Raw genomic sequence first — 16365 nt, 5'->3', positions numbered from 1 at the left:
AAAAAAAAAAAACCTCACTGTTGTCCAGTCAAATCTGACTCATAGTGATTCCTCCTTGGGTTTCTGAGGCAGTAACTCTATAGAGGTAGATTGCCCAATCTACATTCCAAGGAGTCGCTGGTGAGTTTGAATGGCCAGCCTTCTGATTAGCAGCCAAACACCTTAGGCACTATACCACCAGAGCTCAATAGTCATTAAAAAACAAAGAAAAAAAGCGAACCCACTGACATCGAATAGATTCCAACTCATAGAGACCCCCAATTGGTTTCCAAGGCAGTAAATATTTACAGAAGTAGATTGCCTCATTCTCCTTCTGTGGTGCAGCTGATGGGTTTGAATCACCAACCTTCTGGTCAGTAGTCAAATGCCTTAGGCAATGAGCCACCAGAGCTCCCATTAGTCATTAACCAAAAACAAAACTCACTGCCATCAAGCTGAATCCAACTCACAGTGACCCCTCCTTGGGTTTCCGAGGCCATATCACTATGAAAGTAGATTGCCCAACCTTCCTTCTGAGGAGTGGCTGGTGCGTTTGAACTGCCAGCCTTCTGGTTAGCAGTCTAATGCCTTAGGCACTACACCACCAGAGCTCCCAGCCACTAGTCATTAGTGTAATATAAATCAAAATCACAATGAAATACCACTTCATACTTGCAGTGTAGTAAATTACCTGGTATGGCTTTTCTGGCTTTAAGTCTTTGTAAACTCCATTTACAAAGAATGGAATTTGCTGAGAGCAACTGAGGAGCTCCTGATTATTAAAGTTATCCACCTGGGGTATTTTTGTTACGAGTGCCACAAAGCAATGTTCTGGGAAGTTCGCTCTCTCTCATGTATTTAGAATTCTGATGTTATGATTGGTTAGTTTGGTCACTCTTCCAGGCTCAAAAGGAGCCCTCTTTGGGGCAGAAGGGGTCTCTCTGACTGTGAAGGACATGCTGCTGAGAGAAATGTGCTCGTGAGAGACACACGCTGCTGAGAAAGAGACACAGAGAGATACCTAGACACGCACTGCTGGGAGAGACTGTTAGCTGAGAGACGGTAGGCTGAGAGAGACTACACATTGTTCCTGAACTTGAATTGTAACCTAGTGCTTCCCTAATAAACCCTATAATCTGTGAGTTTTATATGGCCACTGCAGCAAATTATTGAACCCAGCAGAGAGGTGGTGGGTGTTTTGGGAGGAACGGTTGGTGAAAGGGCTGATGGGAGGCAGCATGTCTGGCCTTGCATGAATAGTCCTTGGGCTGCTGATGGTGATTCTGTCTTCCTCTTGTGGGGTTACAGGAGATCAGGAGATGTGGCCTCCTTGCCCATGTGGCAATATTCACTAGCATTGTTTAAGAAAAGGGGGGATAACAAGTGTTTTGGCAAAGTCAGGGAGAAAATGGAACCCTCAAACACCATCACTGGTAGGAATGTTGGCACAACACCTATTGAAAACAGTTTGATAGTTCTTTAACAGTTAAACAGAGTTATCTCTTAGATATATATCCAAGAGAAACAAAATCATATGTCCATACAAAACCTTGTCATGAGTATTGATAGCAGCATTATTAGTAACAGCCCAAAAGTGGAAACAACTCAAATGTCCAATGCAGATGAACAGATAAACAAAATGTGGTATATATCCTACAATGGAATCCAGCCATAAAAAGGAATGAAGTGTTGATACAACATGGATTAACCTTGAGAACTGCGAAGTGAAAGAAACCAGTCACAAAAGACCACATATGATATGATTTCACTGATATGAAATGTCAGAAGAGGCAAACCTATAGAGTAGAAAATAAATTCACAGTTGCCATGGGCAGGGGGACAAGGGAAGTAGGAAGTAACTGCTAATGGACAAAGATTTTCTTTTTGGGATGATGAAAATGTTCTAAAATTGGATTATGGTGATGGTTACACAACTCTGAATATAGGAAAAAACATTTGATTATGTATTTTAAAAGGGTAAATTTTATGGTATGTTAATTATATTTTAATAAAGTTATTATTTAAAAAATTTTAATTATACTTGAATATCATGCACTTAGAAGCCCTTATAGACTATAATTTAGTCTTTTCAGTGAGACACGATCTGGCTATAATACATCAATATATCTTAAACAGGTTTTATACATGCATTAGACATCTGGAAACAATTGACACTCTTACCTCTTCTAAATAAATATTATCAAGATCATAGGGTGTTCTGACAGATTCTACCATCCAACTCTCAGGTGTGTTCAAATTCAGAGTAAAGAGAGGAGACTGTGGCATATCCAAAAATTTTGCTATTGGACCCTTAGCAAAACTATTTTCTGAAGTGAACAAAATCTCTGGTTCTAAGACATAGCGGTAAAAGCTGAAATTTAAAAAAAAGAAAAAGGTGTTAGATTTTTTTTTGTAAGTGACCTGAGTTTACAAGTATTTATACAGGGAAAAGTCTATGGGTTTACACAAACTACATTTGGAAGGTTCTTCTTCCAGATTAGGAAAAGTATTTCTAAAATTATATTTGACCTAATTATGTCTCCAGCCACTGGTATAGATGAAAGACAAGGGAAGGAGTATGAAAGAAAGGAAGGCCATTACTTCTTGTAATGTCATGTGTAACTGCTGTTGGAGTAGCAAGCATTTTCTGAACAATTTCCTCCCTTTATGAAGAAGAATTCATTTTCTCATAAAAAAACAAAGTCCTAAATGGTGACTGGGTTCTCATGCTAGCCCTGAAAACACTAAAGCTATATAATATTGCAAACATATTTTCTAAATAAGGACTAACTTTCGTCACTTTCAAATGCATTTCAATCTAGAATCTAACTAATCTAACTAGAATCTACACTATTACTATAACTGCTTTTTATATCACTTTTCTCATGAATAAGCATCATTTTAAAGCTCATGATGACATATGGCATAGTCTGTCCTCCTTTTCAAGGTATATGCAAATGCCCCTCAGCAAGCTTCTTTTGACACATATATCCCAACTTGAAATCATTTCTTTTCTTTTAAGATGAAAAAGTATAGACAAGTGTCTATATTCCACCAGAGGCACATTTTAACTATGTAAATTTAATAGCTATACTGATCCAAATGTTTTGAAATTCAAGAGCTATAAAATGAAAATGGTGGAAAACAAAAAAGAAAGAAAGAAAGAAAAGTATTAGTGGAAGTAGTGTGTGTTGATGGCCAAACTAAGCTCTTTGAATTTGTGGCCAGAGTAAAAATTTGGCAATGCTGAAACTCAATAAATGACCTTTTCACACATGATGTCTACAAGTAAACCATATGATCACTTAACATAAAGTACCAGATTTTGGATTCAGTATTATTTTATCATTGTACTTTTCTCAAACAGCTTGTTTTACCTTTTTAATGGCATGTCGGAAAGTTTAGATTGGCAGTTCATAAATACTCTTAGATTCATGTTTATCAGTTGAGTCATAACCTAAAAGTAAACCAGATGACAAAAAATAAACTTTTTCTTATAAAAAAAGGTAACTGAGACAAAACATTTCTGGTATAAAACATTTAGCTTTTCTCTTTAGAATTTTATGATCTGACACTAAATTAAGACAGAGAACATTCCTTATCATCTCAAGAAAATATGCAAATATAATGTCATCAAATCTGCACTGGAAAACTTTTGGAAATCACAACTCTAGTGCAGAATCTAAACCACACATACAGACAAAATGGCCAAGAAATCAAGAAATAAGACTATGGTAGATCATTGCTCTTTTATATACTTTAAAGCACAATTGTGGTGAACCAATGAATAGAGATAATGGGTATCTACCTACACAAAGAAAATTTGAAAGATTTATCAATGTGGCTTATATGCTAGAGTACGGAGGGATAAATATATAGACTCATATACATACACAGACACTTATAAAGAAAACAAAGGTTAATTGAAAACAAAGGTAACATGTTACCTTTAAAAAAAATAATGAAAACAACAGCAGGAAAAAAACCTGTGAAGCAACTGTATTTTTGTAAATGTTAAAACTGTAACACTTACATATATCTGAAAGTTATGCTACAACAAAAATCCATGTTGGTTAAAAAAAAGGAAAAGGAAAAAGCAGATTTCTTTTATCTCTTTATAACTGTAAATTCAAATATGATATTAACCCATTTAATTAAATGACATTTTCTCTAAATTGCTTTGTTAATATTTTTTTAATTACATGAGTATGATGGAATCAGCCAAATTTGTACCAACTTTCTAAGGTTATGAAGTTCTTTTCAGAACTATTATCAACAACACTTATCAGTCTTCATAAAGACTTGTTATGCCAAATATGCCTTGGACCACTTTTCCCTTTGGACTATAACTAAGGGAACTGAGAGATCACAAATAGTCTCAAAATTACAGATAAAGATGACCAGCATTTGTCTTTACCAAGAGCAATGGGGCAAGTCTCTGTGCTTCTCTGGTGACAGGGTCAATGATGGCCACAACATCAAAGTACGTCTCTCCTTCCTTTGGCCTCAGTTTAATGGCACTATAGAGATCAGAAAGATAAAACATTAGCATGCAGAGGAAATAGGAAACAAATTCTTTGGGGGCAGGGGTCTAACACACCTATTAACCCTCCCAGCATTTCAAAGCAAGAATGGCTAGACTTCATCTCTCATACTTTGCTCATGTTGTCAAAACGAACAACATGCTTGGTATCATGCTTGGTAAAACAGAGGGTCAGTGAAAAAGGGGAAGATGCCCTCAATGAGCTATGACGATGAGCTCAGGGATAGCAAAGACTGTGAGGATGGTGCAGGACCAGGTATTGTTTCGTTCTGTTGTACACAGGGTCTCCATGAGTCAGAGCAAACTCAATAGCACCTAACAACAACAGTATTTCAAAAACTTCAAATCTAGATCAACTAGGCTACAATAGTATTCAACTATGTGATTATGTCTACCCTAAAGAACTGGCCAGTGAAAACCTTATGAATAGCAGTGAAACACACTGTCTGATAAATCACTGGAAATCTTTATGAATAGCTCTAAAACACTGTCCAATAGTGTGTCAGAAGATGAGCCCCTCAAGCTGGAAGGCACTCAAGATAAGACTGGGAAGGAGCTACCTTCTCAGAGTAGAGCTGACCTCAATGATGTGGATGGAGTAAAGCTTTCAGGATCTTTATTTCCTAATGTGGCATGACTCAAAATGAGAAGAAACAGCTGCAGATATCCATTAATAATCAGAACATGGAATATATAAATTAAGAATCTAGGAAAACTGGAAGTTGTCAAAAATGAAATAGAATTCATAAAGATCAATACCTTAAGGTACAGACAACAATGATGAACTCTTTTGTACATATAGTACTGTGTTTTCAGTGAAGCCAAACACAGGTATACGGGTGGATAGATGAGTGGAAAGGCTGAACTATTAGATATGTCTATGCAACAGGGAGTGTACCCAAGACCACGTATAGGGTTGGCAGACAATGGTTCTACAAGTGTATGTGTATGTTCTGTAAGAACTCCCAGGGTTCTAGTAGAGCTGACAAGGGACAAGGTTGTAGTCACTTCTCAGTCACAGACAGCTACCCAGAGGGACTGAGTAGTTGAACTTGTGGGCTCGGGACCACAGTCACAAGGGACATCAAGCTCAATTGGCATAACCTACTACATGAAACATTGTTCCACCTCCTACTTTGGTGAGTAGCAACTGGGATCTTAAGAGCTTGCAAATAGCCATCTAGATGCAACGATGGGTCTCTCCTTGTCTAGAGCAATGAGGAATGAAGAAAACCAAAGATTCATGGAAATAATTAGTCCTCGTGACTGTACACCATGCAATCCTCAGCCTATACGACTATGAGACCAGAAGAACTAGATGGTGCCCGGCTACCACCATCAACCACTCAGAGGGGGATGTATGGAGGAGATACTGGATATAGAAGGAGAAAAATGTGGAACAAAACTCAAAATCATTTGGGGGGGAAAAAAAAGGGAGACTAGGTTTTGCTGGTCTGACAGAGCCTGGTGTAACCACTGAGGCTATGATCCCTAGCTGCCCTTCAGGTCTGGAAGTGACCCCACACCTGTGGCTTCCAGCCAAATAAAAGACAGGTATAAGAGTTGAACATGCACCTGAGGTAGATACATCCCTTGGAGAGAACAATCATGGGAGAAAGAAGGGCTGTTTATACACAGGAAGACAGTTCAGGGGGCAGGAATGCATGAAGGGATGGACACAGGGAAGAGGTAACTATCGGGAAGAAGTGGGAGGGCAGGTGATGCACTGGAGTAAACTGTCAATGTCATCAGACAACGTGTATGTGAACTGCTGTATGGAAAGTGAATTTGCTCTATAAACTTTCACCCAAATTACAATTAAAAAAATTAAAAATTTAAAAAAGAAAAAAGATCGCTACCCTAGGCATTAGTGGCTGCAACGAACTGGGTTTTGGCCATTTGAATCAGACAAACATATGATCTGCTACACTGGGAATGACAAATTGAAGAGGAATGGCCTGGCATTCATCATCACAAAGAATGTTTTAAGATCTATCCTAAAGTACAATGCTTTCAGTGATAGGATAATATCCATATGCCTACAAAGAAGACCAGTTAATTATTCAAATTTACGCACCAACCACCAAAGCCAAAGATGAAACAGGTGAAGATTTTTACCAACTTCTGAAGCTTGAAAGTGACCGAACATGCAATCAAGATGTGTTAATTATCACTGGTGACTAGAACGCAAAAGTTGGAAACAAAGAAGGATCACCACAAAGAAGCATCACTAGTAGTTGGAAAACACGGCCTTGGTGATAGAAAAAAATGCCGCAGAACATGTGATAGAATTTAGCAAGATCAATGACGTATCCATTGCAAATACCTTTTTCACCAAATGAATGGTGGCTACACATGTGGACTTCGCCACATGGAGTACACAGAAATCACACTGACTACATCTTTGGTAAGAGGCAATGGAGAAACTCAGTATCTTCAGCCAAAACAAGGCCAGGAGCTGACCATTGGAAGAAACCCCCAAATGCATATAGGCACATTCAAGTTGAAGGTGAAGACAATTAAAACAAGTCCAGAAGAGCCAAAATATGACCTTGAGTATATCTCTCCTGAATATAGAGACCATGTACAGAGTAGATTTGATGCACTAACACCAATGACTGAAAACCAGAGGAACTATGGGATGACATCAAGAATATTATCCATGAAGAAAGGAAAAGGTCATTAAAAAGATAAGAAAGGAAGAAAAGACCAAAATGGGTGTCAGAAGAGACTCTGAAAGTTGCCCTTCAATGGAGAGTAAACAAACAAAAAAAAAAAAACCTAATTGACTGCCATCAAGTCGATTCGACTCATAGCTAAAGCAAATAGAAGAAATGACAAGATTAAAGAGCTGAACAGAAGATTTCAAAGAGCAGCTTGAGCAGACAAAGTCAATTATTATAATGAAATGTGCAAAGATCTGGAGTTAGAAAACCAAAAGGAAGAACACACTTGGCATTTTTCAAGCCAAAAGAAATATTTAAGCCTTGAGTTGCAATATTGAAGGATTCTATAGGCAAAATACTGAATGATGCAGGAAACCTTAAAAGATGGGAGGAATACACAGTCAATGTATCAAAAAGAAGTGGTTGATGTTCATCCATGTCAGAAGGTAGCATATAATCAAGAACCAATGGTACTAAAGGAAGAAGTCAAAGCTGCACTGAAGGAACAGGCTGAAAACAACAAACACAACGCAACCATTGCCATGGAGTCGGACCCAACTCATAGTGACCCCTCCTTGGGTTTCCAAGGTGGTATCACTACGGATGTAGACTATCCAACCTTCCTTCCAAGGAGTGGCTAGTGTGTTTGAACCACCAGTCTTCTGGTTAGCATTCAAGTGCATTAGGCACTACACAACCAGAACTCCCGGCAAAAAACAAGGCTCCAGTCATTGACAGAATACCCACTGAGATGTTTCAACAAGCAGATGTCACGCAGGAGGCACTCACTCAGCTATGTCAAGAAATGTGAAAGACACATGGCCAACTCTACAAGAGATCCATTATTTGTACCCATTCCAAAGAAAGGTGATCCCACAGAATGTGGAAATTATCAAACAATAGCATCAATATCACACACAAGTAAAATCTTACTGAAGATAATTCAAAGAATGGTTGCAGCAGTATGTTGACAGAGAATATCCATAAATTCAAGCTGGATTCAGAAGAGGATGTGGAACGAGGGGTATCATTACCAGTGTCAGATCGATTTTGACTAAAAGCAAAGGATACCAGAAAGATGTTTACCTGTGTTTTATTGACTATGCAAAAGCATTCAATTTTTGTGTGGATCATAACAAATAACAGATAACACTGAGAAAAATGGGAATTCCAGAACACTTAAATGTACTCATGAGGAACCTGTATATAGACCAGGAGGCTGGCTTTCAAACAGAACAAGGAGATACTGTATGGTTTACAATCAGGAAGCGAGTGTGTCATGTTTGTATCCTTTCATCACATAATTCAATCTGTATGCTGAGTAAATAATCCGAGAAGCTGGACTATATGAAGAAAAATGTGGCAACAGGATTGAAAGAAGACTCATTAACAACCTGCTATATGCTGATGACACAACTTTGCTTGCTGAAAGTAAGGATGACTTGAAGCACTTACTGATGAAGACTGAAGACTGCAGTCTGCAGTATGGATTACACCTCAATACAAAGAAAACAAAAATCCATGCAACTGGACCAATAAGCAGCATCACAATAAATGGAGAAAAGACTGAAGTTGTCAAAGATTTCATATTACCTGGTTCTACAATCAACACCAATGGAAGCAGCAGTCAAGATATCAGTAGACGTATTGCACTGGGCAAATCTGCTGCAAATAGACCTCTTTCAGGTGCTGAAGAGCAAAGATGTCTCTTTGAAGACTAAGATGCACCTGACACAAGCCATTTGTTCAGTCGCTTCATATGCATATGAGAGCTGAACAATGACTAAGGAAGACCAAAGAAGAGTTGATGGTTTTGAGTTGCAGTATTGGCAAAGAATGCTAAAAGTACCATGGACTGCTGAAAGAACTAAGAAATCTGTCCTGAAAGAAGTGTAGGGGGAATGCTCCTGCTTCTTGGAAGCGAAAATGGCCAGACTTTATCTCACCTATTTGGGTCATGTAGTCAGAGGGACCATTCTCTGGAGAAGGGTATTATGCTTGGTAAAATGGAGCATCAGCGAAAAAGGAGAAGGCCCTCAACAAGACGGATTGACATAGTGGCTATAATGATGGTGTTTTGGTTACCTAATGCCGCTCTGACAGGAATATACCACGAATGGGATGGCTTGAACAAACAGGAGTTTATTCTCTCACAGTTTGGAGGCTTTAAGTCCAAGTTCAAAGTGTCAGGCTCTAGGGGCTGGGTGAAAGCCCCTCACTCTTGGCTTCAGCTCCTGCTTCAACCTCCTGCTCCTGGCCCACTGAAGCTGGAGGCTTTTCTTCACTCAGGCAGCTGCTGGCTGCTGAGGCTGAGAAGCCCAAGGTTGCCAAGTAAAAAGGCACAGTCCTGATGTTACCATACGACATGGCAGGCCATTAATTCAAGTCCACTGAAAGTCCCAAGGTCGGCAGAGCATGGCAGGCTGCTGAACAATGAACACGGCTACACGCAGGGTTGAAACATGCCATAAACTAGAGACTGTTCCCCGAGACTTCTGATTATATAAACACAGGAAGCAGACCACATCGCTAAGGCAGCTACTCAGCTGCTCACAGTAAATTCCACCATGGAGTTGATTACCAGTCTCATTGTGGGGAATACTACATTCAGCTGCCCAGCCACTCAACCAGGCCCCGCCAAGCTGACACACAAACATAACCACCACAGATGGGCTCAAGTATAGAAAATCATGAGGGCTGGTATAGGACTGGACAGTGTTTCATTCTGTTGTACATAAAAACAACAACAAAAAAAAAATGAAACTCACTGACGTCGCGTCAGTCCCGACTTATGGCAACCCCTATCCTTGGGTTTCCCAGGCAGTATCTCCACGGAAACAGACTGCCCAGTCTTCCTTCCGAGGAGTGGCTGGTGGGTTTGAACCACCAGCCTTCTAGTTAGCATTCAAATGCTTTAGGCACTACGCCACCAGAGCTCCTGTTGTACATAGGGTCACCATGAGTTGAAGATGACTCGACGGCAACTAACAATAACAACTAATAAAATTGGCTCGCTATAGTTCAAATGCTGATGAAGAAGTTGATTTCAAATCTTACCAGCTTTGAAATTAATCATCAAAATAGCTTTGTAACTGTATTATACCAGATGCTTTCCATTGTTGATAACAATTCCAGATTCAAACAGTTACCAGTGAGTGATTAATCCCAAACTCCACCTTTTTTAAAAAAAAAAAAAATCTCAAAGTGTGGTCACCAGGTCAATTAAAAAATATGTTTCCTGCACTAGGAAACTAGATAATAAGCTACTTTCTGAAAGTATAAAGGGAGCAGAGGGGATAAGATCTGGGTGCAAATGGGCAAAATTCAACTGCAACTAGCAAGGAGCCAAGGACGTCTTTACCCACTAGCATCATAAGAAATGATGAGACAGTTATGTTCCAAGCTGGAATCATCACACAGATTGATCAAATCTGAACACCTCAGGGATTGGCTGTGAGAAAGAATAGGTCAATTACAGTAAGACAGTCTAGTCTGATTAAACTATAAAAGAAATAAAATCATAGAAGAACAGATCCAAGAACATTTATTGAGAGACTCTTAGGTGATTCTATGGTGTAATCAAGATACATACTTACCAGAAAAGGCAAAAGCTACTGCACATGGTTCTTCATAAAAACAATTTAATCTGAATCTGATCATGAGGAAACAACACAGATTGTGGTATAGTCTACAAAATAACTGGCCTGGACTCTTCAAAAATGTCAATATCATATAAGACTAAAAACCAAACAGGAACTCTTTGTTGTGCTATGAAAAAGACATAACTAACTGAACGCTGCGATTTGCACCAAAAAAAACATCAACATACTAAAAAGCAGTTCCTTACTGGGACACTGGGGGATCTGAATATGGACTATATACTACTCAATAAAAATATTGTATCACAGTTATATTTCTTAGATATAATAATAGCATATGTTTATGAAGGAAAAAGTCCTACTAATGAGATATTTGCTATAAAGAATTTAGGCATGTGTCATGATGTGTCTGCAACATACTTTCAAACGATTCAGAAAAAAACCATGTGAGTATATGAGTGCTTGTATATTTATACATACACACATATACACATTATATGCACATATATACACACATATATAACAAAGGTAAAGTAAATGTTCCATACTGTTAACAACTGGTAAATCTAGGCTAAGCATATTTGGGTGTTCCTTATAATAATAGTTTTGATATTCTCAAAGATTTAAAATTTTCCAAATAAAACCTATAGAACAAAAAGGCAAGGCCTTCTTAAAAATGTTAAACTTTTTTTTAATTGAAAACAGTTTATAATAAAAGATGAAGAAATACTTTAATAAATTTATTCTTGAATATCAGAAAATTACAACACATTTATACTATTGTTTTCTATTTTCTAAAAGGTTGCATTCTGAAGTACTCCAGTTTTATTTAGAAATAAATGACAACTGACATCTGTAAATGACAAGCTGAAAACTGCACGCCAAAGAGGGTAGCATTGTGCCTAAGGCATTTGACTGCTAACCAGAAGGCTGGTGGTTCAAACCCACCAGCCACTCCTCAAAAGGAAGATTGTGCAATCTACTTCCATAGAGATACTGCCTCGGAAACCCAAGGAGGGGTCACTATGAGTCATGATCAACTCAATGGCAGAGAATTTGAGTTTATAGGAAGACTTTACATAGGGGGAGAAAAAGGAGCTGTTGCAAAGGCAACTGTTACATATTGAATTATGTCCTCCAAAAATGTGTTATAAATCCTAACCTCCAGGCCTCTGGTTATAATCCTACTTGGCAATGGGCTGTCTTAATGTAATGAGGCAAAAATAGTATAGAATTTATCTTAAGTCAATCTCTTTTAAGATTTTTATAAAAGAGATTAAACAAGCAAGTTAAGAAGCAGAAATGGGGTAGGATAAACGCCAGGACACATGGAAAGATCCAAGGAACCAGAAAGCAGAACCTTAAGAAAAAAAAAGACCTTCTCCAAAGACAAAACAGAGAGAGAAAACCTTCCCCTAGAGCTAGAAGTCTTAGGTGACTTCTAGCTGCCTAAACTGTGAGAAAATAAATTCTTATTTGTTAGAGCCATCAGTTTCTGATATTTCTGTTTAGAGGAGCACTAGATAACTAAGATAGAATTTGATACCAAGAGTGGGGTGCTGCTCTAAAAGATTCCCAAAATGTGGAAGCCATTTTTGAAGTGGGTAATGGATTATAAGGCTGGAATTGATGCTGTGGAGGTTAAGATTATGTGTCAACTTGGCTGGGCTTGGTTTTGAGTGTCTGGGCAGACAGATGTAGTTATTCCCCATGATAAGGCTGGCAATCAACTCCATGGTGGAATCCACTATGAGCTGCTGAGTAGCTGCCTTAGGGATGTGGTCTGCTTCCAGTATATAAGAAGCAGCTCTGAGCAAGATCTTGAGCTGTTTGGCACAACTGGATCCTGCATTTGGCTGAGTTTTCATCTTGGTGGCCTGCCATGTTGTCTGATTATCTTGAGATTTTTTCTGGACTTGAACTAGTAGCCTGCTGTGTGACAAGATAATCATGGGACTGTGACATTTTACTTTGTCAATCATGGGTTTGTCAGCCTCAGCAGCCAACAGATGCCTGAGTTAAGAGACATTCATCTGAAATGGGTCAGGAGCAAGAGGCAGAGCTGAAGCCCAAGGTCAAGGGGTCTTACCCAGCCCCCAGAGCTAGCACTTTGAACTTGGACTTCTAGCCTCCTAAACTGTAAAAGAAGAGATCCCTGCTTGTGAAAGTCATCCACATCTGTGGTATTTCTGTTATAGTAGCACTAGATAACCAAAACAGGTGCCAGATAGCAAGTCTAAATTGCCTTAAAGAGGTTGATGGTAGAAATATGGACACCAAAGGCAATTCTGGTGAGGGCTTAGAAATAAGTGAGAAGAGCTCAGAGAAAGTCTCTATCCTACCCCTTCTTCCCTTGTCTCCCTTCTTCCCTTGTCTTTCATCTTCAACAGTGGCTGGAGACGTACACATTTTGTTTCATGACACTGATTGCAATCTCCACAATTTAACAACGCTCTTCCAATTTCCTCCTGTGCTTATCATTTCCCTGTGTCTTTCTTTCCTATGCATTCCTGCCCTCTGAGCTATCTCCATACACAAACGTTACTCTTCTGATCTCCGAAGGTTGATTGTCTTGGGCAATATATATGGCACCAGCAAAAGAACGTTGCTAGAAATATGGATATTAAATGTGCTTCTTGTCAGGCTTTAAAAGAAAAAGATGAACATGTGACAGGACAATGGTGGGAGGCAGAAATTATAAGTGATGAACTCTGATATCTGCTCAATGAGATTTCTACACAAGATCTTAAAAGGACTGTGTGGTTTCTCTGCCACTTACAGTAAAATGATAAAAAAAAAAAAAAGAGAGAGACTACAAGATTTGGAAAATTCTGTTGTACAAACTAAGCATATAGCTACACAATCTTTTGTTAGAAAGATCAAGCCTATGACTAATGGTTCTAACAAATTAGTTAAAAAAAAAAAAAAAAGACCATGCCTGGAGTTCAGCAGAACTGTTGGAAATATCACAGGAAGCTGGGCCTCCTTGGTTTCAAATGTTGGGGCCACCATCTCCTGGATGACAAAGGGCGGAGGGACAGCCTCCCTAGGTTTCAAAGAGTCAGATCTTTGCCGACAAGGTTGCAGACTACGGGGCTACCATTAAGCATTCCAAGATGATGGGAACACTACCCTAAGCTGCATGGGTGGGGCTAGCATATTCAAGAAGCAAAATGGAGCCCAAAGGGCCAAGGAAATGGAGTTGTCACTCAGATGGACTAGGAGAATAGGGCCACCTAAACCCAAGGAAGCAGAGTTAACACCCTAGAGGGCATGGAAGGTGGAGATGAAGCCAAGGGTCAAGAGGCCTCTCCCCAGAATACACAGGGAATGGCCAACACCCATGAAGTTTTCTTAAAACCAAACAATAGTTTCAAAACCCAAACCTACTGCCATTGAGTTGATTCTGACTCATAGTGACACTATAGGACAGAGCAGAACTGCCCCATAGGTTTTCCAAGGCTATTATTCTTTATGGAAGCAGACTGCCTCATTTTTCTCCCAGAGCGTCTGGTGGGCCCAAACCACAAACCTGCTGGTTAGCAGAATTCATAACAATAGTCTAGCTTTAAAAAAGTGTCTGCTGTGAGCATTAAGCTCTTTTAAGAATTATCTGCATGAGATGAAACCGACAACAGTAACTCAAGAAATCAGATAGGAAACTTAGAGGGCACTGAGTTTATATTAATGGGGTAAGAAAAACTCAGAAAATGAAACAGATGTTTTTGCAAGATGGTGGGCTAGGCAGATAAGCCAAACAGACCATCTACCACACAGAGCCAAGAAATAAAATGAAACGGATACAGATGAAAATCCTGGAAACATGAACTTCAAAGAAAAGGATAAAGAAGTAGATCAAACAACTGAATGAAAATGGAAACTGAATGAAAAGAGTGAACAAGGAGACAAACAAAAACAAAAACAAAATGTGCTGCTGTCACACGTTGTATCCAACTCATAGTGACCCGCCCCCTTATGGGTTTCTGAGGCAGTATCACTACGGAAGTAGCTTGCCCAACCTTCCTTCCAAGGAGTGCCTGGTGGGTTTGAACGGCCAACCTTCTGGTTAGCAGTCAAATGCCTTAGGCACTAAGCCTTAAGAGCTCCTGAGGAGACAAAGGAAGCAATGAATTATGAGCTGGCCAAACACACTGTAGTCATTTTGAATTTCTGAAAGCAGCATTCTATTGGGGTAGGAATGTGATAATTAATTCCACATGGCAAGGTCTGCACCAATGCCCATAAAGGTAGTTGGCATCCAGAAAGCAACCATGTCCACACTATCTACCCATAACCACACATTCTGCAACCCTATTCTCTGGGCAAGTGCCACAACCTGCTCCTATATACCTAATCATTGATGACAACAACCAGTATCAACCCAGCCCACCCCTAACTTCTCTACATGAACAGCAAACAGGGAACTGTGCACACACTCCCCTCATCTAACATATCCACTACAAGACAGGTGATAAGACTAGGGGTGCTGCCAAACAAGCGATCATAGTAGTACACTAGCCCTGCATGCCCAGATATGTTGTTGTTAGGTGCCATCAAGTCATCTCTGACTCACAGCAACCCTATGCAGAGCAGAATGAAATACCACCTGGTCCTGAACCAGCTCCACCATTCTTGCTACACTTGCCCATCGCCGCCACCACCATGTCAATCCTCCTTGAGGGGCTTCCCCTCTTTTGTCGACCCTCCACCTAACCAAGCATGACATCCACCTCCAGGGAACACCTTCTGACAACATGACCAAAGTATGTGAGATGAAGTCTGGCCATCCTTGCCTCCAAGGAGCATTCCGGCTGCACTTCCTCCAGGACGAACCTATTACTTCTTTTAGCAGTCCACTGTACTTTCAGCATTCTTCGCCAACAACATAGTGCAAAAGCATCAACTCTTCTTCGGTCTTCATTATTCACTGTCCCGCTCTCACATGCATATGAAGCAACTGAAAATACCATGGCTTGTGTCAAGCGCACCTTAATCCTCAAGGAGAGCTCTTTGCTCTTCAGCATTTGAAAGAGGTCCTTTGCAGCCAATCGGCCCAGTTCTATACATCGTCTGATGTCCTGACTGCTGCTTCCATTGGCCTCGATTGTAGAACCAAGCAACATGAAATCTTTGACAATTTCAATCTTTTCTCCATTTATCATAATGCTGCTTATAGATCCATTTGTGAGGATTTTTCTTCTCTTTATATTGAGCTGTAATCCATACTGCAGACTGTATTCTTCAATCTTCATCAGTAAGTACTTCAAGTCATCCTCATTTTCAGTAAGCAAAGTTGTGTCATGACCATATCACAAGTTGTTAATGATTCTCCTCCAATCCTGAAGCGATGTTCTTCTTCATATAGTCCAGCTTCTCGGATTATATGCTCAGCATACATACTGAGTAAGTATGGTGAAATGATACAACCCTGACACACTCCCTTCCTGATTTTAAACCAAGCAGTGTTCCCTTGTTCTGTTCAAACAACAGCCTCCTGGTCTACCTACAGGTTCCTCATGAGTACAATTAAGTGTTCTGGAATTCCCATTCTTCTCAATGTTATCCACAATTTGTTATG

General features: G+C 39.6%; 1 protein-coding gene across 1 annotated transcript in view; it reads right to left on the bottom strand.

Moving 5' to 3' along the window:
• Positions 1–16365, bottom strand: part of UGGT1 (UDP-glucose glycoprotein glucosyltransferase 1) — a 407666-nt gene that overhangs the window by 137205 nt on the left and 254096 nt on the right. Inside the window, exons 24-26 of the mRNA XM_042782263.1 lie at positions 4397–4499; positions 3357–3436; positions 2161–2350 (exon numbers count right to left, since the gene is read on the bottom strand). Of these exons, the coding sequence (XP_042638197.1) occupies positions 2161–2350; positions 3357–3436; positions 4397–4499 (373 nt within the window). The remainder of the gene's footprint in view (positions 1–2160; positions 2351–3356; positions 3437–4396; positions 4500–16365) is intronic.

Source organism: Orycteropus afer, unplaced genomic scaffold (assembly GCF_000298275.1).
Source record: "Orycteropus afer afer isolate SDZICR_OR568_19922 unplaced genomic scaffold, OryAfe1.0 scaffold00274, whole genome shotgun sequence".
Classification (NCBI taxonomy): Eukaryota; Metazoa; Chordata; class Mammalia; order Tubulidentata; family Orycteropodidae; genus Orycteropus; species Orycteropus afer.
Note: the sequence above shows the minus strand (reverse complement) of the source record. Positions and strands in the feature narration are given on the sequence as shown.